This window comes from Penicillium coprophilum, assembly GCF_028826855.1.
Source record: "Penicillium coprophilum strain IBT 35676 chromosome Unknown utg000004l_segment0_segment0, whole genome shotgun sequence".
NCBI lineage: Eukaryota > Fungi > Ascomycota > Eurotiomycetes > Eurotiales > Aspergillaceae > Penicillium > Penicillium coprophilum.
This window is the reverse complement of record NW_026622723.1, coordinates 2475887-2497813: the sequence shown is the minus strand read 5'-3', so window position 1 is coordinate 2497813 and position 21927 is coordinate 2475887. Positions and strand designations below refer to the sequence as shown.

Here is a 21927-nt window from a genome sequence, read left to right as displayed (position 1 = left end):
AGAACCGTAGATGTGGAGCTCCACGTGTACCTGGGCGGTTGTCCACTGTACCGTCCACCTGCCCCGTCTCTGATAACGACCCCGCGGTTTACTCGGCCCCAGTTCCCGGAATTTCGCCCAATACAGCCAGCATCGAAGGCCCGATCCCCCACAATGACCTTCGCTGGCAAAAGGCCCTGATGAGATTGACAAATAGTGACTCGCCTTCATCGAGCAGACTAAGGAAAGCCCCTCGATCCATGGTCCACAACCGAGGGTCTCGCACTCGATCATTCTCTGTGGAATTCGAAAGAGCGGACTCCATCAGGGTGTTAAAGATCAACATGCAGAATTCTGACGTTCTTGGGAGCTCGTTGAAAGTGTTCAAGTGGTGACGGATATCGGTGCTCGCACGTCTGAGCGCTCCCCAGATACATAACAAAACACCATAACTGGCCACAGTGACCCATGGTGCCTCGCGGACCACTTTATCCTGCTCCTCCCCGGAAATGCTGGACAATGCGCCTGAAAGATCATTCAAAAGAGCCAAAATTCCCTCGTCGCCACCGACATGGTAAGGAACAGGAGGTGCTGATCGCCGGATCGCAACAAGGTTCCCCTGGGTCAGGTGTGTGGAAGCAGCCATTCCAGCAATTAAGCTGTTATCCACAATGCCTGCTATCAATAGCTGGTCGGGACGGCATAGGCTGATTCTGAGTGAAGAGATAAAGAGCTCGTTCGTTCTCCATAGAAGAAACTGGGGGCTTTCACCTGTGTAGGCCTGCTTCTTGACAATCTTCGTAATTGCTCTTATTGCCGTATGGACTTGTTTATTCTGAGCCTGGGTCAATATATGGAATGGGTTTGGATCAGATGGACTGGGCGGCATTTGATAGTAACACCGCGTAAAGTCTCGCACAAGGGCACCCATGTTCGTCAGGACGCAAAATGTGGCAAAGGGGGACGCTTCTAGCGCTGCTAAAAGTTCCGAGTCCGGTGTTTCGGTCATGAGTTGCTGAGTAGCAATTGTCAGCGAGGCCGTCCCTAGGCCTCGTGGTCCGTGCAACAGAGTGTTTGCTGTTGTAAAAGTCGAAAGTCCAAAGTTCTCATTGAATCTCAGAAGCCATATCTGAGAGTTTTTAGCTTCCCACAGATTGATAGGGAAGGGAAGTTCCCAACCAAGTTCCATCGGTGACATCAAAGGGCGTGAATTGCAAGGCGAAAATGTGTGGGAATCCAGGAAAACTAGAGTATACAGTGACAGTCTCATCGACTCGGTGGTAATATAGGATGTCCACCGCGTATAGAGAGTCTGCGAATCATCTCCGGGTGTGTTGAAGTCAATTTGGTACATCCAAGACTGGGCATCCGGCATAGCTATACCCTGTTGGAACAGACCAATTTCATGTACAGCCTATATCACAGAATAAGCCTAGGCCGAGGGGAAAACTGTAGCCAAGGCAATACTGACATCAACAAGTTGCCGCAGCATCTTTTTCACGGTTTGAAATTGACCCGCTTCAGTTGCGTATACCCCATAGATGATATACAGAAGCCACGATTGCATGACCCAGGGATGTCTGATCTCACTGCATTCCGAATCAACCTATTTCAATGTTGATTAGAACTTCGATCTCAAACGACACAGTAGTAGGGTCCCATCATTACCATCCGGCGAAGCTCCTCCTGCCCACTTTGCCATATATCTTGACGCCATTGTGCGAGAGCTTGGTTTTCCTCATGATCGTACAAGTTGGGAGAAAATAAGCTCCCGATTACAGTAACCGCCTTCAGCAGTAGCTTCGGCGTCGAGGATACAGCGAATGTAGGTCGATGCAGCAGAGGGAAAGACGGGTGAAAATGCTCAAAATACTGCTTGACGTATGTTTCTGCGCTATTAGCGTGATTACTGTGTGTGGAGATTCCGTTGTTAGGCGTGTCATTTCAATCGATTAACGCCCCCTCCTAAGAGGGAACAGCATCGGGCGCAATTGATACAAATAGCTCAAGGCAAGCATACCTAGGGGACGAAGATGAGAAACTCTGGGGTAACTCAGTAGCAAATGTACTGTGCTCTTCCCAAAAATCTTCGTCGGTCACAACACGTTCGGCTGGGTTGCGGTTGGTAGCCAAGGGTGAGGTTATTCCGACCATTACATGGGGGGGTATGCATACCCTCCCATGGTGCCTGCGGCTGAGTTGTCTGAGGTGGAGGTCCCGTCGCACGACAACGATTACCATGTCGTTTATATACGTCGCTGCAACACTATCAGTGTTATTGTAATGGCAGGCATGAAAATGGAGATAAGACCTTCGGGAAAATCGAGCATGACACTTCCCACACTGGAAGTCTCTGCGCGAGGCACCACCGTGACCTTGCAGGACATCAATGTTTGATTTTTCTATGTAGGAAGACCCATGCAGACTTACGTGCACGCTTATGCCGCTGTAGGTTTTCCTGCGGCACGCGTCAGAACTGAACAGAGAAGAAAGGAAGCTGGAGTACTTACACTCCGGGTAAACAACTTTGAGCATTCATCACAGGGAAACGGACGATGGTGGTCAACGCCATTGCCGCTCATGGCTGAGGTGTGATTCATTTCCTGCGTATATGGGAATTCAATACAGAGGGGAAATACGTCTTGACTGTTAGGCGCACGTGCCGCTATCTTCACCCCAACCTTAAATTGATCTGAGCTCCTGAGATTGTACGGAGTATATCTTGTGAGGTTTCTGTATGAGATCCTAATGACTTAACATGTCGAGGTGTTGAGAGGCCATCGCTTTTTGCGTCCTGCTTATTGTTCAGGCTGCACCATCCCCCAGGTCTCATAATTTACATAACCTTTCCAATACTCCCCCGGGATCTTGGATACATACAGGATGCCTTTGGACTACAGTGATATTCCGAAGCATCCATTTTGTCATAGTCGCCTTCAAATACGGCAGACTGCCCGGGAAACTGGCCGGTATCCCCGATGACTTTCGGCGTGTACCCCGCGTTACGGAGATTCGGCCTCGAGTGCGTTATGAAAGTCCTGGCTTGACAAAATGCACAAGACACTTCCAGATCCCTGCTGGCAAAATAATGACTTTCAGTTACTAGGGAATTTCGAAGTGGTTGGTCAAGTATATCTGATTTTGCCAGTGAGCAAATCAGCACAGGTGCGGGATGGAATGTTCCCAGGATCCTCCCAAGTCGCCGATGCTTGATTACGTAATGATACATTATCACCTGAAGTCTCTACAAGCGGCAAGAGGTCAGCACTAAAATGGAAGTGGGAAGGCGTCGATTGCTGGACATTAACCGGCAATTAAATACCTTCCAGTCACTGTTTATGTCATATTCAGATTACCTACTCACTAGATCCTAAGAGGTTAAGCTGAAATGTCCAAATCCATCGAGTGGACCCGGGCAGATCAACTCCGATCCCCTTTTAACGTCACCCGTTCTGAACCATTTACTTGCAATCCATGAAACCGCTATAAAGGCCAAAACAAGTCAAACTCATGACTTCCTCAGATCTTCAGAAGCAGGTTGGCCAGGTACATGATGACCATTGAAATCTTACCTTTGTGAATCTCCACTAATGATCGCAGCTCTTCGCGGTGGGGTTCCATGGCTGCACTCCAAGTCCCGAAATCAAGACTTTGATCCATGACTACCACGTTGGCGGGATTGTTCTCTTCTCGCGCAATTTTGAGAATGCAGAGCAGCTTCAGGTGCGATATCGGAGGCTTGATCATCCTTGATTGGCTTGACTGATATTCTTTAGGCTTTGACACTGGCTTTACAGAATGAAGCCAAACTAGCTGGACATAAGCGACCGCTGTTGATCGGAATCGATCAAGAGAATGGACTGGTCACTCGAATTTCTCCCCCGATAGCTACTCAGGTACCAGGGCCCATGGCATTAGGCGCCACGCATGACCCCGAGTGCGCATACAATGCGGGGAAAGCCACGGGGGAAACTCTCAAATTCTTCGGGATCAACATGAATTATGCACCAGTGTGCGATATTAACTCGGAACCTCTGAACCCGGTTATTGGTGTACGCAGCCCGGGCGATGACCCTGAATTTGTCGGCCGGTTTGCGAGTGCGGCCGCCCGGGGTCTGCGGGAGCAAAACATTGTCCCCAGTGTAAAGCATTTCCCAGGTCATGGAGACACAGCTGTCGACTCACACTTTGGACTACCTGTCATTCCTAAAACAAGGGATGAGCTAGAGCGTTGCGAGTTGATTCCCTTTAGGCGGGCTGTCGCCGAAGGCATTGAGACCGTTATGACTGCCCATATATCCTTGCCCTGTATCGATCTCACGCGGCCGGCAACGCTTTCCCCAGAGGTGATGGGAATTTTGCGTAAGGACATGGCATATGATGGTATGATCATCACGGACTGCCTGGAGATGGATGGAATTCGCTCCACCTACGGCACAGAAGAAGGCTCGGTGCTAGCATTACGCGCTGGTAGCGATAGCATCATGATCTGTCATACCTTTGATGTGCAGGTAGCCTCGATCAAGAGAGTCTGTGAAGCAGTAAATTCCGGCACAATCGATCAATCACGACTGGCGGATGCTTGTCGCCATGTTACTACAGTGAAGGACAAGTTTTTGAATTGGGATGCCGCCCTTCAACATTCCAATCTCGCAGACTTGAGCTCGCTCAACAATAAAATTGCGGAGACTACCATGGATATATATTCTCGGTCAACCACACTTGTCCGCGATAACAATGGTGTTCTCCCCCTGTCAAAAAATTCAATCATCATCTTCCTGTTCCCTGGAGACAAGACCCCGGTCGGTGGTGCTGTTGATGGCGAAGGAACGGTGAAGCCAGGTGTGTACCAGTCCAACAAGTATCTTGATGTCCTGCGGCAGCACAACAATTCCATTGCTGAGATTAGATATGGGGCGGCCAACCTGAGCTTTGAGCAATGGCAAACCCTCGAAGTCGCCGATGCGGTGATCTTCGTCTCACTCAATGCAAGAGAGTCGCCATACCAGGAGTCGCTAGGCCTAGAACTTGCTCAACGTGTTAAATCATTGGTGCATATCGCTGCGTGCAACCCCTATGACTTCCTTGATGCTCCTAGTGTCAAGACTTACATTACCACTTACGAGCCGACTATCGAGGCTTTTTCTGTGGCTGCGGATATTATGTTTGGAGGACTGGTTCCGACAGGCGCTCTTCCCGTGGGAGCGAATGCTGTAACCAAAACCTCCGCCCTGATAACGCCATTTGACGCACAAAGAGATCTGGATGAGGTGGTTGAAGTTTGGGCCGCTGCTCTCCCAACCTACCTCGTTCCAACTGAAAGCTTGCGGTCTATGATAGTGCTCCCACATGGTCACCATTTCATCGCGCGCATCGGATCCCAGCTAGTGGGCTTCTGTCTTGCTTACACAAATGCCCACGGCACACCAGACACGGTTCATATCGCAGTTCTTGCCGTATCACCGAAGTATCAACACCAAGGCGTTGGGACTACTCTGCTACAGGAAACAAGAGCATACTTCCGAACAACCTTTGGCTTCAATAATGTGAAGCTGGGCAGCTCATTCCCCCGATTCTGGCCGGGGATTCCTCGGGACCTTCCAGAAACCGTGCAGCATTTTTTCACTCACCGTGGTTTTCGCCTCAGTCCACCTAGTGCCCGGTCAGTTGACTTATACCAAGATATTCGAAACTTTCAGTCACCAGAGAAATACATTACTCGTGCCCGGGAACGAGGCTTCCGCTTCGCGCCATTAAAGGCCAAAGATTACGAGGCCTGTCTAGTTGGCCAAAGAAGAAACTTTTCTAATAATGGGGTAAGATTCCCGTGTTTTCCCCACACTTATTCTTTATCAGAAAATGGACTAATGGGTTATAAAGAGCTGGGTGGAGGCGTATGTTGCATTGCATCCCGACAAGTATCCAGACAGCGTGATGACTGCATTCGATTCCCAAGGCCAGCAGGTTGGCTGGACATTAATGCTCGGTCCATCAGATGCTCTGGATAAGTCTTGGGCCTTCCCCCAAACCTGTGGTCCCAACACAGGGCTGATCGGTGCTGTGGGAATTGATGAGTCCCACCGCCAGCATGGTATTGGGTTGGCATTGATTTGTCACGCTATTGAAAATATGAAACAACGAGGTTTGGAAGGCGTCTTTGTAGACTGGGTTGCACTTGACGGGTGGTATGAGCAGGTTGGTTTCCAGACCTGGCGAAGCTACAGACCGGGAGAGCTTTGAGTATTCCATCAGTATCCCTTTTCTGTTCATTCTTAAATGTCTAGCTCCGACTACTATGAGTGTTGCTACAAATCATCCAGACCTTTTGAAATTGGATCACTTGTCCTGTAGGGAAAGTTGAACCTTATGATATTGCTGCCATGAGCTTGGCTTGTTCCCTTGGACGATGTATTTTCGGTTTCGTGAGTCGAAAGCATGCACTCGGACCATTTGTAGCTAGCTAGATAAATTAAGACCCTCCCCTGTGCCAGTTGAGCTCTTATCCACGGGTCTTAACGTGTGTGCAGCTGGAAGGCCTTCGAGCCGCCAATGACCAATAATTGACCAATATAGTACCCTCCGTGTGGAGACCTAGGGAATGGCGTCAAACCCTTGCATCAATCGCCAAGAGCTTGAACACATCATGGGGTACGATTGCCAGCTTTTTCGTTATAAAGAATCAGCTGGAGTTGTGTTTGAGACATCCTGGAATCTTTACAAGTTCCGGCCGTTGAGCTGGAGATGTTTCTGATCCTCACGAGTATCACCCTTTCAGATCTTAGAGCGGCTTTAGCAAAAATATTGAAATTATTTATTTTCAAGTCTCTTCGACTAAGCCTTTACGCCTTGTACAGAGCCTATCGAATTTCATAAAGAGAACATGTTACTGTGACTGTTTCTTTGTTTGGCCCGAAGCAACATTAACAACAAAGAGCAATTTACCTCCCAGGCTGTTCCAATACGATGTTAGGCAATATACCTAGTCCATTCACACTGTAAAACTCGTATATCTTTGCAACTGCTTATTCGTTTTGCCCCTTGCAGCGCACAGATGTTACCATCCCAAGTATGCATTAGCCACGTGAATCGTTTAGTTAAAGCGTCACTACGTACGAAGTAGGCTGTATAGGCATCCACCCGCAAGGGCCCTTTATGGAAAGACAACTATTGGGAAACTCGGTCATCTGAACTTGTGAGATTCACCGCTTGATCCTCCGATTTTTTCCAACTAGTTTCTATTGATCAATTTGATGACTAGATATGGCTTATTTCCTGCTAGCAATAAGGGCCGATAGGATCAAAGCCCCCAGTGGTCGCTGTAGACTACGATCGGAAATCGCTCTTTTACAGGGAGTAGTATGGCACAGAATTGAATGCTTGGTCGACAATGCTATCATTCTATCCCCGCCAAGAATCAGTATAGGACTTGGGCCATAGAATAACCTAACATTCAAGGGGTACTCTGCATCTGACATGTCAATTACACTACTTTGGAAGGCTCAGGGCAATCTTAAGGTGGAGCAGCTGTGAGCAAAAGGAAATGACCTCAATTTTCTCAATATCGTAGTCCGTACTGCAAATTGTGTCATGACTTGGGACAGCAAGAGATTCCAAAAGCATCTCTAAATCTTTTCTCGAGAACCGAATTGAGACAGAAAGCTATCCCCACATGGCAGGCCTAGCGTTGCAACCCCCAGATACGGGCCGCTCGAGCCTCGAAAACCATGTGCACATGTCGCCGGAGACGGTCACAATTGCGGTCCACGTTTTCTCGGAGTGATGATGCGATCATCCTTCAATGTGCCGCTTTAGTCAGGTCAGCAGCCAAGGCACGTTTCAGGAAGCACGTTGATTTTGGAGGTTGACTTGGCAGGATAATTCTTTGGATTAATTGTCGGGTTTGATGTTACATCTAACGCCTCTTACCATCACTCTTAGGTGAAAAACGCTGACTCTGCGGCGCACGGGTTGGAACTGGGATGATCCTAGCAAAGACCGGGATCGAGTATTATTGGAGTGCGTCCGATATGCCTGCACAGCTTTTCATGCCGGTCCCCGGGGGTAATTCGTCCCCGAAGACTTAGGGTTGTATGTATATGGCTATTCCGTACACTAGACTGCGCTAGCGTAAATTTCTCCCCCGTGATTTCGCCCCGGATTTCTAGTTTTTTTTTTTTTTAAAAAAAAATGCTAAGGGTCTAATTTCAGGTGTCGCTTATTTTTTTCCCCGTAAGCAAGGGAATCGAGGTCTCAATGCGGTTCCAAATGGTAAGTATCTTGGCCACGTGAAACTCTAAGCCCTGTTCGCCGGAAACAAGCATGAACAGCAGGGATCACCGCAATTTAAGCCTAATTTAGCGTCAACGAAGCGACTGGCCCCCAGCCATTCTCCTAATTTGATTTTCTCCAATCACAACTCCGGCTTGTGCCCGGGGTTTACCGAAGCGCGATTCATTTTGTCGAATGTGGCGCCAGACGCCAATATCGTGGTCCTGATACCTTGCGAGAACTACATTCCATATCCAACTTTGATAAGGCTATGGATGGTGTAGGAATTGATTGCACATGAAGTCAAGAATCGCATAGCTAGCGGGTCATGGATTTAGGGCTTAACGGTAGAATAGTATACTTTAAAATTAGACTTGGACGGGCCTGGACCGGGATCCCGGTCAAGAACGAAATGTCTTGGCTTCTCGTCTAGATGCATGTAGTGCTCGAGAGTTTCATACTTGTTTCTAGTACTTGGTAGGGAACATAGCCTCCAATGTAACGTTTTGCCGAGCCCAAGTCTTTCCACTATGGGCTGAAGACTTACAGCAAGAGTGGAGTATGTCTTTTTCCATTTTCTTAGGGTTTGCGATTTCCCCACGGGCAACTCGACGCGGGACCCCCGGATTGCATCCGGTTTGGGAAGTAGATCAGAGAGAGGTCATGACAATAGCGTGCCATTTCGGCTTTATTCGTGAGGCGTTGACGTCTTTTATTCTGTCCAATGAAATGTGCACCTCTTGTCAAACGGACTGGCCTGGGAAGATGAGAAAACATATAAAGGTCACTACCTCCCCCAATGCCAATAAGTATCAATCGCAACTTCATTTGTCTGTCATCAAACCGGGCACTGCCATACCTCAAGCTTGCTAGTTTTCGAACTCTTTCTCTCTATCAATTCTTCTCTTTTCTCTTTCAAACATAAGAGTCAGCTAAGCCCACAGCTCGAGTTTCTTATTTGGATCCTGATTGACAGGTTGACTAGAAATATTCAAAATGGATAAAGAGGATATCACTCAGATAGACTCTGGCCAGCAGTAAGTTTTACATACTTCTACTTCTTGATCTCCTTGTCATACTCATCTCGATTCATGTAGTTCCAGCGATGATCAAAACAGCGCGGAGAAGGGATACTTTGAGCAAGTTGACCTTCACAACAATATGTCTGCCAAGTAAGCTTCACTTGAGAGATCAGTTCTCCAGTCATATGCCTCTCTTTCCTCGCAAGGCATTAACACCAACTAGAATCAAGAACCCTTTGGCCGACTTGACCAAGAACCAGGTGCTCCGCAACGTGGAAGACTTTGCCGAGGAGTACAACGTCACGGATATCCTACCCGAGTTGAAAAAAGGAGCGCTAGTTGCGCGTAATCCTACCGAGTTTGAGACAGTATCAGGCTTGACTGAGGTAGAGCTCACTGCGCTGCGCGACGAAGTGCTTCACAAGTGGCGCCAGCCTAGAGCACTTTACTTCACTATTATCCTGTGCTCTATCGGTGCAGCCGTACAGTATGTGATGTTCTCAGAGTGTCTTGGGTACACTGCTAACATTTATGCAGAGGATGGGATCAGACTGGATCCAATGGTGCTAACTTGTCGTTCCCCGATGCGTTTGGTATCTCGGAAGACCCCAAGAAGAGCGCTGATGCTGAAAGAAACCTGTGGCTCGTTGGGGTCGTCAATGCTGCTCCCTACATTGCCAGTGCTTGCCTTGGATGCTGGCTCTCTGACCCATGCAACCGGATCCTGGGCCGGCGTGGTACCATCTTTATCTCTTCTATCTTTTGTGTCCTTACCCCTATTGGCTCTGCAGTAACCCAGAACTGGGTACAGTTGTTCGTAGTCCGTCTTCTCTTGGGGATTGGAATGGGTCTCAAAGCTTCGACAATCCCGATCTTTTGCGCCGAGAATACTCCTGCTGTTATCCGCGGTGGTCTAGTGATGTCCTGGCAGCTCTGGACCGCTTTCGGTATTTTCCTTGGATTCAGTGCCAACCTTGCTGTCAAGGATACTGGTAAGATATCCTGGCGTCTACAGTTGGGATCGGCTTTTATCCCGGCTATCCCTCTCTTATTTGGGGTTTACTTTTGCCCAGAATCACCTCGCTGGTATATTCGACGGGGCGAGATGGGCAAGGCATACAAGTCGCTGTGTCGTCTTCGCAACACGTCTTTGCAGGCTGCTCGCGATCTTTACTACATCCATGCCCAAATCAAGATTGAGATGGACCTGATTGGCAAGAGTAACTATGTCACCCGCTTCGTTGAGCTCTTCACTATTCCTCGCGTCCGCCGTGCTACTCTTGCTTCTTTCGTTGTCATGATTGCTCAGCAGATGTGCGGTATCAACATCGTTGCCTTTTACTCGTCGACTGTTTTCAAGAACGCCGGTGCGAATGATACGCAGGCTTTGTTTGCTTCCTGGGGATTCGGCTTGGTTAACTTTGTGTTCGCCTTCCCTGCTATCTGGACTATCGATACATATGGACGTCGGACTCTGTTACTGTTCACATTCCCCCAAATGGCATGGACACTGCTTGGCGCTGCCTTCTGCTTCTGGACTCCTGAGGGTACAGGTCACCTGGCTTCGATCGCTTTCTTCGTCTTCCTTTTCGCCGCATTCTACTCGCCGGGTGAGGGACCCGTGCCGTTCACATATTCGGCGGAGGTATTCCCTCTTTCCCACCGAGGTATGGTTTCCCCTTTTCGTTTCTTCTTTGGGTGTGATATAGTCTCCAGAACTGACGTTGATATCAGAGGTTGGGATGTCCTGGGCCGTGGCGACCTGCCTAGGGTGGGCTGCCGTGCTTTCCATCACGTTCCCCAGGATGTTGAGTGCAATGACTGCCACTGGAGCATTTGGCTTTTATGCGTAAGTATTTCTACCGCCTTCTCAAATTTCTCATCAGAATGTCTGACGATGGAATATAGTGGTCTGAACGTGACTGCCATGGTCATGATTTTCCTCTGGGTCCCCGAAACCAAGCAGCGCACTCTTGAAGAGCTGGATTATATCTTTGCCGTCCCTACTCGGGTCCATATGAAGTATCAAGTGACCAAAGCACTCCCGTACTGGTTCAAACGGTACATTTTCCGTCGGAATGTCGAGCTGGAGCCTCTTTACCATTTTGATCATCTCGCGAGTAGTGGAGAGGATGTTGTCGTTGACCATGTGAAGTTGTAGGTTGGTCTAGTGAACTGGCTTTTGGATATGCTTTTTTTGCTCTTGAGTGAGAGCCGACGATGATTTTCTGATTTTTGAATATCTAAGTGACAAATGGAGCTCTCTGCACCTTGAATATCATGGAATTGCTGAAATGACTTCCCTCCAGATATTAGGAGAGCCTGAGATATTCAATCGTATAGAAGCCAAAGTAGGAAAAGTGTTCTCCACACAGTTTCCCTTCCATGGTTGCTGGATCAGCTGATGTGGAGATATGTGATCAAGACAAGCATTGGTATTCTCGGGATCATTGGGGTCATTTTCATTTGGATTTGGATTGATTTGAAAGGATAGAGTGAACTGATAGTATCTCAGGGCAAGTCATGGGGTAGTCATCTATGTAGACTTGTCTACAATAGGCTTTGATAGGTGTATCACGTGGAAGTTCGGGGGGATGGCAACGCTCATGTTTTGGTCCACTCCCGCCCCTCACCTTTTCCTTGAGAGAGCTCAGTGTACGTTTCTTACCTCTATTGCTTCTGTTCGCATTTCGAGGTTGTTTGTGCCTTTGAGCCCAGAAACCTCATTGTCGTGTGTTTCGGCCCAATCCGAAGGAATTCTACGAACCTATCCGTCATCGTGACCCTCCTTTTTGAAACCCAGAAACAAACACACCAGCAGCTGCAGTGGAGCTCAAGGAACTGCTGTGGGCTGCTGGGTGAATCGAAACCCACTACCTTGACCGCCTCCCACCTATAGCTCATTCTCTCAACACCCAAGCAGGGGGAAAAAAAAATAAGACGTTCGCCTATCCTCAATTTGGCGTCACTTTTCTTGTGTTTTTGCTCAAAGTATTTCTTGTCCTAGTTGCGGGGCAGATCTGACCCTGCGCCTTCGCTGGACTCTTCTCCCCACAGTGCACCCTCCGTATCCCACTTAACCCTTTCCCACCATGCCCTGCTTCAAAGGGCTTGCCGTGAGCATTCACACGCCCGATGGTCCAATCTCCGAATATTCCATTCAACGCCATTCTCGAGCCTCGCGCATAGGTTGTTTTATTCCTGTTCCGCCACCCAAAATTCCCGAATCTGGGACCGGTAAAGCGGAACAATCAACCTTCGCCATTTCCGTCACCCTCCTAAACCCTGGGCAAGATGTTCCATACTCAACCCCAAAGCCGACGCCAGAGTGCCCCTCACCGAAACCAAAAGTCGTAGGCAAATTGCCTGGTGAGCCAGGTCAAATCGCCGGGACGGTCGCACCTTACCAGGGCTTGACAAACTCGGCGAACGAGACCGTGGCCGCATACATCTACTTCGACGGAAGACAAAAGGAGGAGGTGGCTACACTCCTGCGACGAGGAGAAGAGACATGGGTGAATTCACGCTGGGTCAGCGTTCCGGATAGCGAAGGCGGCGGAATCGCTGAGCGCGAATTTTTGTTCCGCGAGGTCGGACTAGAGCGCTGGCTCAATGGATTGGACCTGGAAGGCAAGGATGCGGCGGCCAAGATTGAACGCAGGCGGCAGAAGATGGAAAAGCGACGTGCAAAGCGCGCCGCCGAGGAGGATCCGACCGCCATGGAAATGGAGGACAGCCATCCCGTCAAATCCAAGAATATTATGCGATACGGAAATGATGAGAAGTCGCCTCTCGAGGATGTTTCAGATGACGACCTCTCTTCCGATTCTGACGACGATGATCCAATTCCCGAGACAGCAGGCCAGATTAAGGTTGCTTTGTTCCGAGTTTTGGCGTCAGGAGAAATCAAGCGGGGAGAGTACTCCCCGCAATTCGATGCTCACGACGATGAGGAAGGTGGTCAGGATAACAGCGGCGGAGGAGATGCCGATGTTGACCATACCACAAGTTTCGCAAAGCCAAAGTCACTCGACCCGAAGACCATTAGTACGCAAACTGTTACTGGTATTGACCCGAGTGATAAACCATACGCTGTCTTCACTTTCATGTACCGTGGTGAACGTGAGTATTTTCTGAGTCACTCTTTGGTCGGAATCAATCTTAATTTTACATGAACATAGGTCAATTGCAGAAGATGGGTATTTTAAAAGATCCCAAGGTGCAAGAGACGCCTGCTTCCACCAAGCGCAAGTCCATACAAGCCGATTTCGCAAACCTCGGCCCTATCAAGCCTGGGGGCTCTGTTGGATTCCTTAATTTCCGAGACAGCGAAGCCAAACCGCGGAAGGGCAAGAAGAGTGATGATGACATGGACAGCGATGACGACGATACCGACAACCCCATACTTGGCAAGGCAGACGACGAAGAAGCTAAGGATGACGATCGGTTCTTGTCTCCAGATGACATTCAACGCCAGGGAGAGCTAGCAGAGAGTTTGCGGAAGATTCGAGTAAGTACAATTCTAATTATCTACTATTTCTGTGTTAACAATCCCACAGCTCAAGCGTCAACACTCTGCGGAACCGCCTGGAGGCAGCGTCGGTGACTCTGCCGATACGCCGGCTTCTGGTTCTGCATCCACGCCTCCTGCAAACGAGCGCTCAGTAACTCCGCCAAAAGCTGCCGTAGCTGGATCTGCAGGCGGGCCCTCCGAACCTTCTCAGCTAGCCGCCGAACCAGAAGATGGCTTGTTCGGCAGTCCACTGAAGAAACAGCGGGCAAGTGTCTCGACTGCAGATGAGAATGCCCTTCGGCGCCGGATTGCGGAGTCGTCCGGTAGAATCAACGAAGTTCTGGGCTCTTCCGCCCCTACGGAATCTACCTTTACCAGCCCAAAGTCATTCGGAGATGGGTTCAGTCTCACACCTGACCTTTCTGCTGGACCTCCAGCAAACGATGAGGAGTTGTAAGCCTGCCATGGTTGAAAATAGGTTACTTCTGGGTGGGATGATCTTGAGATCTTGTTTGAGCCATTTGGCCTTATAGGCCACTACTCTTCGCTTTGGAAAGCACTGGTCGTTTTGACTGGGGCCCTATGGATCAACTAGGATTTGGTGAGTTAGCAGGATCCTCTTTGTCATTTTCGGGGTCCCCTGGATGGTCATCTTGCTTTTCTACAATTACGCCGTTATGTCCACTACCTACAATACAGGGAACTTGTTGAAGGAGAAATACATCTGCTGCACCCATTAGGGCAGCGTGACTATGAATTCAAATCCAAAGATATGCGTTGTAGGGGAGAGAGAGAGTAATGATGGTAATGGTGTACATCGTAAGGACTATTCCAATGGTTTTCCGGAACTGTCCAAAGCGGCTTCAACCCCGATAAGCTTTAGGATCCTGGAAATTATAGCTCCGAAAATATACATATCTAAATCCATCAACTACACATCCATGCTGAGAAGTATTCTTTCACCTGCATCTGCATTACGCAGTGTTCTGGCCCAGCCCGGCTTTCTCCACCAAGTGAGAGATTCTGCCAAGCCCCAATTGAACCTCAAATCATTAACAGCTTCAACAGCCCAGGATAGCCCCAATCCGTCATCAATCAACAATGCCGCTCGAACGCTCAACTGACCCTTTGGTCTGGATCGACTGTGAAGTACGTCCAAACCCCTATCTCCGATCAGAATCCTCCCGCAACGCGTTCTGCAATCCCTAATCACTAACCCCATCCGCAAGATGACAGGCCTGGACCCGGAAACAGACAAAATCATCCAGATCTGCTGTTTCATTACAGATGCCCAGCTAAATCTCCTCGAGCCGACCGGGTTCGAAACGGTCATCAACGTCCCAGACTCCACCCTCGACGCGATGTCGCAGTGGTGCATCGACACACACGGACGCACGGGCCTCACCGCCGCCGTGCGCGCCTCGACCACTTCCCCCTCCACCGCTGCAGACTCTCTGCTCGCCTACATCCGCAAGCACGTCCCGGTCCCGCGCACTGCCCTGCTTGCGGGAAATAGTGTCCACGCGGATAAAGCTTTCCTTGCTCGTGCGCCATATTCGCAGGTGCTGGATCATCTCCATTATCGCATTCTAGATGTTAGTTCGTTGAAGGAAGCGGCGCGAAGGTGGGGGAGTGATCAAATGCTTAAGCAGGTTCCGCCTAAGCGGGAGGTTCATCTTGCCAGGGATGATATTCTTGAAAGTATTGAAGAGATCCGGTTTTACAAGGAGAAGCTATTTGGGTGATGGTGTGGCTGATATGGTGGCTTGCTTTGTACCCGTTACTCTGAGACATGGGTCTTAGAGGTAGTTTTCAAACTGTGCATGTCGAAATTGGTATTGACCATCTTTTTCTATAGTGAGATGCCATATAAATGTACATCAGACACACCACCGAGGTACAACTATACATCGGAAGAATGTTGTTGTACAAGACGTAGTATTTTGATTCCCCCACGGGAATGATCTGCGGGGGCAATTGGAAAGAGTTGAGTTGTTTGGCAGATAACTTCTAGATTGGGCTGAATAGAACAAATCAGAGAGGGTTGAGCTATACGGAGCACAGACAAATTGAAATCACTAGTTTTGTGGCAAAGTACTGTAGGAGTACTAGTGGGATGATAAACACATGACGCCAAAGATTGGCCCCTCCCCGTGGAGCTCAACAAGTCGGTGAACTTCTCAAACTTCTCCCCCTTCTTCCTCTTTACTCCTTATTACCCTCTTTCCCTCTCATATTATTGCATTATGTCCGTCCAAACGGTCTCCATCCAGCCCTTCACTGACCAGAAGCCTGGAACGTATGTTGCTCGTTGCCCCGCAATTGAACTGCTAGCTAACTTGCTCCCAGCTCCGGCCTCCGTAAGAAGGTCAAGGTCTTCCAGCAGGCCAACTACTCGGAATCCTTCATTACTAGCATTCTTTTGTCAATTCCCGAGGGTGTTGAGGGCTCCTTCCTCGTCATTGGTGGTGATGGCCGTTACTACAACCCTGAGGTCATCTCCAAGATCGCAAAGATCAGTGCCGCCTATGGCGTGAAGAAGCTCTTGGTTGGACAGCATGGCATTATGAGTACCCCAGCTGCTAGCAACCTGATTCGCGTGAGAAAGGCAACTGGTGGTATCCTCTTGACTGCCAGTCACAACCCCGGTGGTAAGTGATGATCGACAAAAATGTCTGGTGGAGACTGACCAAGCGCTTCCAGGCCCCGACAACGACTTCGGTATCAAGTACAACTTGGCCAATGGAGCCCCCGCTCCAGAGGGTGTTACCAACAAGATCTTCGAGACCGCGAAGACCCTTACTTCCTACAAATACCTCGATGTTCCCGATGTCGATACCTCCACCATCGGCACCAAGAACTACGGCCCACTCGAGGTTGAGATCGTTCACTCTACTGCCGACTACGTGACCATGATGAAGGAGATCTTCGATTTCGATCTGATCAAGGAGTTCCTTAGCTCCCACAAGGACTTCAAGGTCCTGTTCGACGGCATGCACGGTGTTACCGGACCATACGGCGTGGATATCTTCGTCAAGGAGCTCGGTCTGCCCGCCAGCAGCACAATGAACTGCCAGCCCAAGCCGGACTTTGGCGGCGGTCACCCCGACCCCAACCTCGTGTACGCCCACGAGCTCGTCGAGGCCGTTGATGCGAACGGCGTGCACTTCGGTGCCGCCAGTGATGGTGACGGTGACCGTAACATGATCTACGGTGCTAACAGCTTCGTCTCCCCCGGTGACAGCTTGGCAATCATCGCCCACCATGCCAAGCTCATCCCCTACTTCCAGAAGCAGGGTGTGTACGGCCTGGCCCGCTCAATGCCCACCTCCGGAGCCGTCGACCGTGTGGCCAAGGCCCAAGGTCTGCAGAGCTACGAGGTTCCCACCGGCTGGAAGTTCTTCTGCAACCTGTTCGACGAGAAGAAGATGTCGATCTGTGGTGAGGAGAGCTTCGGCACGGGCAGCAACCACATCCGCGAGAAGGACGGCCTGTGGGCCGTCGTGGCTTGGTTGAACATCATTGCTGGTGTCGCCAAGCAAAAGCCTAACGAGACCCCCAGCATCGGTTCCATCCAGAACGAGTTCTGGCAGACCTACGGCCGCACTTTCTTCACCCGCTACGACTTCGAGAACGTTGACAGCGAGGGCGCAAACAAGGTCGTCGGCACTCTGTCCGACCTGGTCGCTAACCGCGACACCTTCGTTGGCTCCGAAATCGCCGGCCGCAAGGTTCTCGACGCTGGCAATTTCTCCTACACCGACCTCGATGGCAGCGTCTCCAAGAACCAGGGCCTGTACGCCAAGTTCGATGATGGCAGCCGCATGGTCGTTCGTTTGTCCGGCACCGGCAGCAGCGGTGCCACTATCCGTCTGTACGTTGAGCGCTACGAGGCCGACAAGTCCAAGTTCGGTCTCACTGCTCAGGAGTACCTGGCTGATAACATTTCGCTGGCCCTCTCTCTCCTCAAGTTCAAGGAGTATGTTGGCCGCGAGGAGCCTGATGTTAAGACCTAAGTTCAATTCGGTTGTTAGGGTTAATGTGGAACCTGCTGGATGGGGATCACCTTTTAATTGTCTTGCAGTCATATCTGAACACGAGAAGAATGATGACCGAAAAGCAGGATCAAGATTAAAAGATTATACGTTGGCATGAGATAGAAACTGCGTCTTTAGCATAATCCAAGCCTGTTCTGTCTTAAATCCGGACCTCAGATCATCGATGAAGTGTATGCATTATTGTTCCTCGTGCCAGGTCTCAGACTAGGGCTAGTAAATACCAAATATCATAAGCGTCGTAGTGTCGTAGAATCGTAAATCATCCAACCCTTCCATACAATCATGCCTTCCACGCAGCAGCAGAAACCCTCAACTTCTCTCCCCACCAGCTCTCCCACTTCACAACTCTCTCCTCCCTCCTCGCCTCCTCGGCCGCAAAAACAACAGCATGACTCCGCACCGCCTCCTCAAGCGAACACCCGACAAACCTCGCTTGAGCCGTCTCAACATCTAATCCCCCTCAACGGCCTGAACGGCACTCACAAATTGCCTGGCAAGTCCAAAGTCTCCACCGCCATGCGACTCATTCTGTCCCGGCGGTGGCTTCGGCACATCGTAAACCGAAGTCTTCGCTGTGGCAAAATCATAAACAGAAATCGTGGTACTATCATACGAAACCTCACCGGTTGTACCATACACCCGGCCCCTACGCTCACATTGTTTCTCTGTAGGTGCAATCATATGGAAGCTCGCCGTTTTAGCAAGCCGATGCGGCGCCGTCTCCTCATCATCCCAGGCCAACGTCACAACTTGATCATCACAGACATTATTATCAGCCTCGTAGACGCACCGCCCATACCAAGGCCGCGCAGCGATATCCAAATCTGACACCGTATCCCGATCATAGTCCTCACCAAGACGGGAGAGGAGCAGCGACTCGGCCGCCTTGCCGCCTTGGGCATGGAACACATCTTCGATATCCGGGCAGACGATGTCGACCGGCCAAGCCGTGTGACCCGTCGCGAGGTGGCGATCGTTATAGATCCGAACCGCGCTGTAGGTACAGTCACGTTCAGCGGGACAGGAAAGACAATTTGTAGCGTTACCTGCGGCCACAGGCTTGCGCTTCCGGCGGAACTGCGTCATTGTACCGGCGGAGGAGATGGAGCGCGGGAAGTGCGGCTTGTGGGCTTCTTTGGATGCTGTTTCGGGTGAGGGTGGGGAGCAGAGGAGCCAGAGGATGAAGTCGATGTCGTGGCAGGATTTTGTGAGGAGCGAGCCGTCACCTGCCGCTGTTGCGCGTCGCCAGTTGCCCCGGACATAGCTGTGTGAGAAGTGCCACCAGCCTACCGGCTCGCAGTGTTCAAGGGAGACTATATCGCCGATTACGCGGTCGGTCAGGAGGAGTTTGCGAAGGAGGATGTTATGTGGGCTGTAACGAAGGACATGGCCGATTGAAAATATGTTCTTCGGGGCTTGCGGGATGTTATTTGGGCCTTCGGGTGGTTGGAGGGCTCGGTATACTGTTAAACAGTCGTCTAGTGACAGAGCTAATGGCTTCTCGCAGAGAATATGTAATTGGAGTGGGGCAAGGGCCTGTAGAATCTCGACGTGGGTTTCGTCTAGTGTGCAGATGAAGACTCCGTCTACACCCACGGGAATTGGGGTCGTGTCTGCCGCGTTATCGTCATTGTTTTGAGTCGCCCGCTTTCGTCGCTCGAGCTCCCACTGTACCCATTCGCGCCAATCGGTGAATTCCTGGCCCTCTTGGGGAGAGTCGGATACACCCCATATGTATTTTCGTCCGAATTCACGCCGTTTGAAGGCGTGGGGCTCAGCAATTGCGTGGATTACACCCGATGTTACAGTTGAGACGGCACGAGCATAGGCGTTTCCGCGAGAGCCCCCGCCGATGATAAGGAAGCGTAGTTGCTTCGGCGAAGAAGGGGAGATGGTGATAGTATCCACGGGAGGGGGAATTGGTTCTTTCATGTTGGCGGTTGGTCGAAGTAGGATGCGGAGAATAAGTTGGAACTCGGTCCCGGTTTATCTAGTAATATGATGGATGATTGATGGACATGACTCTGACAAGGCCGATTATCCTGACAGAACCAAGCAGAAAGAGAGATTTATATAGCAAGTCGAGACACACAAGATTGAAGCAATGTGAACGCGTTGCAACTGCGGGGGACATCAGCAACATCATCTGGGCTCTGATTGGCTGATGCGTATTATATTGGTCTATTTTGTCTGTTTACTGTCACTCTCACTCTCCGATTCACTTTCCTTGTCGAAGATCATAGCAACTTCTTCCAAAGACCGCCCTTTTGTCTCAGGAAAGAGGAAGTATATAAGAACCAGGAATATGACCAGACACCCAAGAAAGACAAAGTAATACTTCCATGCAATCGCCGTAAACGCCACCGGGTTCACATATTGGTTGAAGAAACACGCCACAGCATCCACTGAAAGAGTGACAGCAATACCCTTGGCACGCAGCTGGAAAGGTAGGATCTCAGCTAGATACGAGATGAACAAAGGCGCATAAGCAATGTCGTATGCTCCGATAAACAAAAATAACAGTGGAATCACAGCTATCCCAGCCGCAGGAAGATGTCTTTCGGCGAACAGACCCGCAGCCAGGGTGGACATGGACAGGAAGATAATCATGGCCCCCGTGGAAATAAGCCATAAAATGCGACGGCCGTATCGCTCCGATGCAAGTGCACCGGTTGCCGCAAGGAGGAAGTTCCAGGTATTGAGGCTAACGTTCACAGCTGCTTGGTCGGCTGCCTTGGTGACACCCACCGATCTGAGAATTGGCGCGAGGTAGTAGGACAGGAGGCCTGCGAGATTGTTAGTCACAGAGTGTGCATTGGGGCGTTGTGAGGTGCATACCATTTCCAGCCCATTCTTGCATGAGCCCAACTAATACACAAATCGCCAATCGGTGCATATCACCTTTTGACGAGAAGAAGGAGCTCCAATCCCTGGTATTGGTAATCTCGGCTGTGATCGTACTGCATATCAAACGGTACTCATACTGTACCAGCTCGTCGTCTGTATCTCCATTCGCGTGGTACTTCCCCAGAATAGCTAGGGCTTCATCTTTTCTTCCTTTAGATACAAGCCATCTTGGGCTTTCAGGCACAAACAGTATGAGACCTAGGATCTGGAACAATGGATACAACATTTGTAACAGACAAGGAACTCTCCACGACCAACTGTTGGCTATTCCTATGGTTGCATATGTAACCACTGCCGAGCCAATCGCGCCCAAACACCAGGATGCATTGTAGAGAGCCGTGGCCGTCTGTCGCTGTCGAGGGTGTGCAATCTCAGTGGCCAGGAGAGGAGCTCCAGTCTGGGTGATTCCCATCCCTATACCTGACAAGACTCTCGTGCCAAAAAAGGCCCAGTGGCTTTTTACTGCGGTTTGAATGATTGCTCCCACGATGACAATACTGGAACCAATGCAAACACATGTCTTTCGTCCGAGTCTATCCGCAATATGCGAGGCTGGTGCAAAAGAGATGAACGCCCCCAGAGAGGTGGCAGCAATGATCAACCCAATTATATTGGGATTGAGCCCGCCAATGATGCTACCAACTATGTCATGATTAGTATAAAAACCACCTCGTCAAGCTGAAGAGATTAAGACATTACACTCAGGCAGCATAAGCAAGCTATTCACAAGATTTCCGATATATCCCGCCGACGAAGCAGTTGAGAACATGAACACAATACCCAAGTTCAATTTACGCAGCCCCCTGTCTTTGATCCAATTCGGATTGGTGTTGTTCGGTAGGAGCTTGAATGCCTCCATAGAGGGTTCTTTCTCCATTGTATCTGTTTTCGTCGCCATCTTGTATGCTTTCTCAAATATCAGGATTGGTGGAGAAGGTGAATTCGAATATAGCCTCGGATCTTCAACCTCCTCATGTTATACCAACTGTTTATATCACAAAATTATACAGAACAAGGGATCATCCACATTCCTCTGACCTAATAAACCTCCACTCTTCCCCAGGCGATTCCCGGATAATTTCAAGATAATCCTGGTGACTACAATATGGATGCACGGAATGAAGGGAGGAATGCAAGATTCAACTACCCGAATAGGCAATTTTATCAGCGCAAAAGTCTT

General features: G+C 49.9%; 9 protein-coding genes across 9 annotated transcripts; 5 read left to right on the top strand and 4 right to left on the bottom strand.

Moving 5' to 3' along the window:
- Positions 1-88: 88 nt before the first annotated feature.
- Positions 89-1585, bottom strand: N7500_005370 (uncharacterized protein; the record flags this gene model as incomplete). Its single annotated transcript, XM_056676515.1, has 2 exons — positions 89-1393; positions 1451-1585. Coding segments are annotated over 2 exons (1440 nt in total), but the record flags the coding sequence as incomplete, so codon positions are not given.
- A 359-nt stretch (positions 1586-1944) lies between these two features.
- Positions 1945-2624, bottom strand: N7500_005369 (uncharacterized protein; the record flags this gene model as incomplete). The annotated part of the gene is made up of 3 exons (XM_056676514.1): positions 1945-2354; positions 2410-2437; positions 2490-2624. Coding segments are annotated over 3 exons (573 nt in total), but the record flags the coding sequence as incomplete, so codon positions are not given.
- Positions 2625-3489: 865 nt separating this feature from the next.
- Positions 3490-6219, top strand: N7500_005368 (uncharacterized protein; the record flags this gene model as incomplete). The annotated part of the gene is made up of 4 exons (XM_056676513.1): positions 3490-3525; positions 3580-3702; positions 3756-5795; positions 5860-6219. The coding sequence occupies 4 exons, from the start codon at positions 3490-3492 to the stop codon at positions 6217-6219; spliced, it is 2559 nt and encodes an 852-aa protein (XP_056531513.1).
- A 3024-nt stretch (positions 6220-9243) lies between these two features.
- N7500_005367 (Major facilitator superfamily domain general substrate transporter) lies at positions 9244-11430 on the top strand (the record flags this gene model as incomplete). The annotated part of the gene is made up of 6 exons (XM_056676512.1): positions 9244-9284; positions 9345-9419; positions 9493-9756; positions 9807-10936; positions 11004-11118; positions 11178-11430. The coding sequence occupies 6 exons, from the start codon at positions 9244-9246 to the stop codon at positions 11428-11430; spliced, it is 1878 nt and encodes a 625-aa protein (XP_056531512.1).
- Positions 11431-12361: 931 nt separating this feature from the next.
- On the top strand, positions 12362-14239 carry N7500_005366 (uncharacterized protein; the record flags this gene model as incomplete). Its single annotated transcript, XM_056676511.1, has 3 exons — positions 12362-13391; positions 13451-13779; positions 13829-14239. 3 exons carry the CDS (start codon positions 12362-12364, stop codon positions 14237-14239), a joined length of 1770 nt encoding a protein of 589 aa, XP_056531511.1.
- A 772-nt stretch (positions 14240-15011) lies between these two features.
- Positions 15012-15527, top strand: N7500_005365 (oligoribonuclease; the record flags this gene model as incomplete). The annotated part of the gene is made up of 1 exon (XM_056676510.1): positions 15012-15527. One exon carries the CDS (start codon positions 15012-15014, stop codon positions 15525-15527), a length of 516 nt encoding a protein of 171 aa, XP_056531510.1.
- A 501-nt stretch (positions 15528-16028) lies between these two features.
- On the top strand, positions 16029-17798 carry pgmA (phosphoglucomutase PGM2; the record flags this gene model as incomplete). The annotated part of the gene is made up of 3 exons (XM_056676509.1): positions 16029-16081; positions 16132-16433; positions 16486-17798. 3 exons carry the CDS (start codon positions 16029-16031, stop codon positions 17796-17798), a joined length of 1668 nt encoding a protein of 555 aa, XP_056531509.1.
- A 322-nt stretch (positions 17799-18120) lies between these two features.
- N7500_005363 (Gfo/Idh/MocA family protein) lies at positions 18121-19772 on the bottom strand (the record flags this gene model as incomplete). Its single annotated transcript, XM_056676508.1, has 2 exons — positions 18121-18282; positions 18324-19772. 2 exons carry the CDS (start codon positions 19770-19772, stop codon positions 18121-18123), a joined length of 1611 nt encoding a protein of 536 aa, XP_056531508.1.
- A 249-nt stretch (positions 19773-20021) lies between these two features.
- On the bottom strand, positions 20022-21645 carry N7500_005362 (uncharacterized protein; the record flags this gene model as incomplete). The annotated part of the gene is made up of 3 exons (XM_056676507.1): positions 20022-20626; positions 20679-21389; positions 21447-21645. The coding sequence occupies 3 exons, from the start codon at positions 21643-21645 to the stop codon at positions 20022-20024; spliced, it is 1515 nt and encodes a 504-aa protein (XP_056531507.1).
- Between the last annotated feature and the right edge of the window lie 282 nt (positions 21646-21927).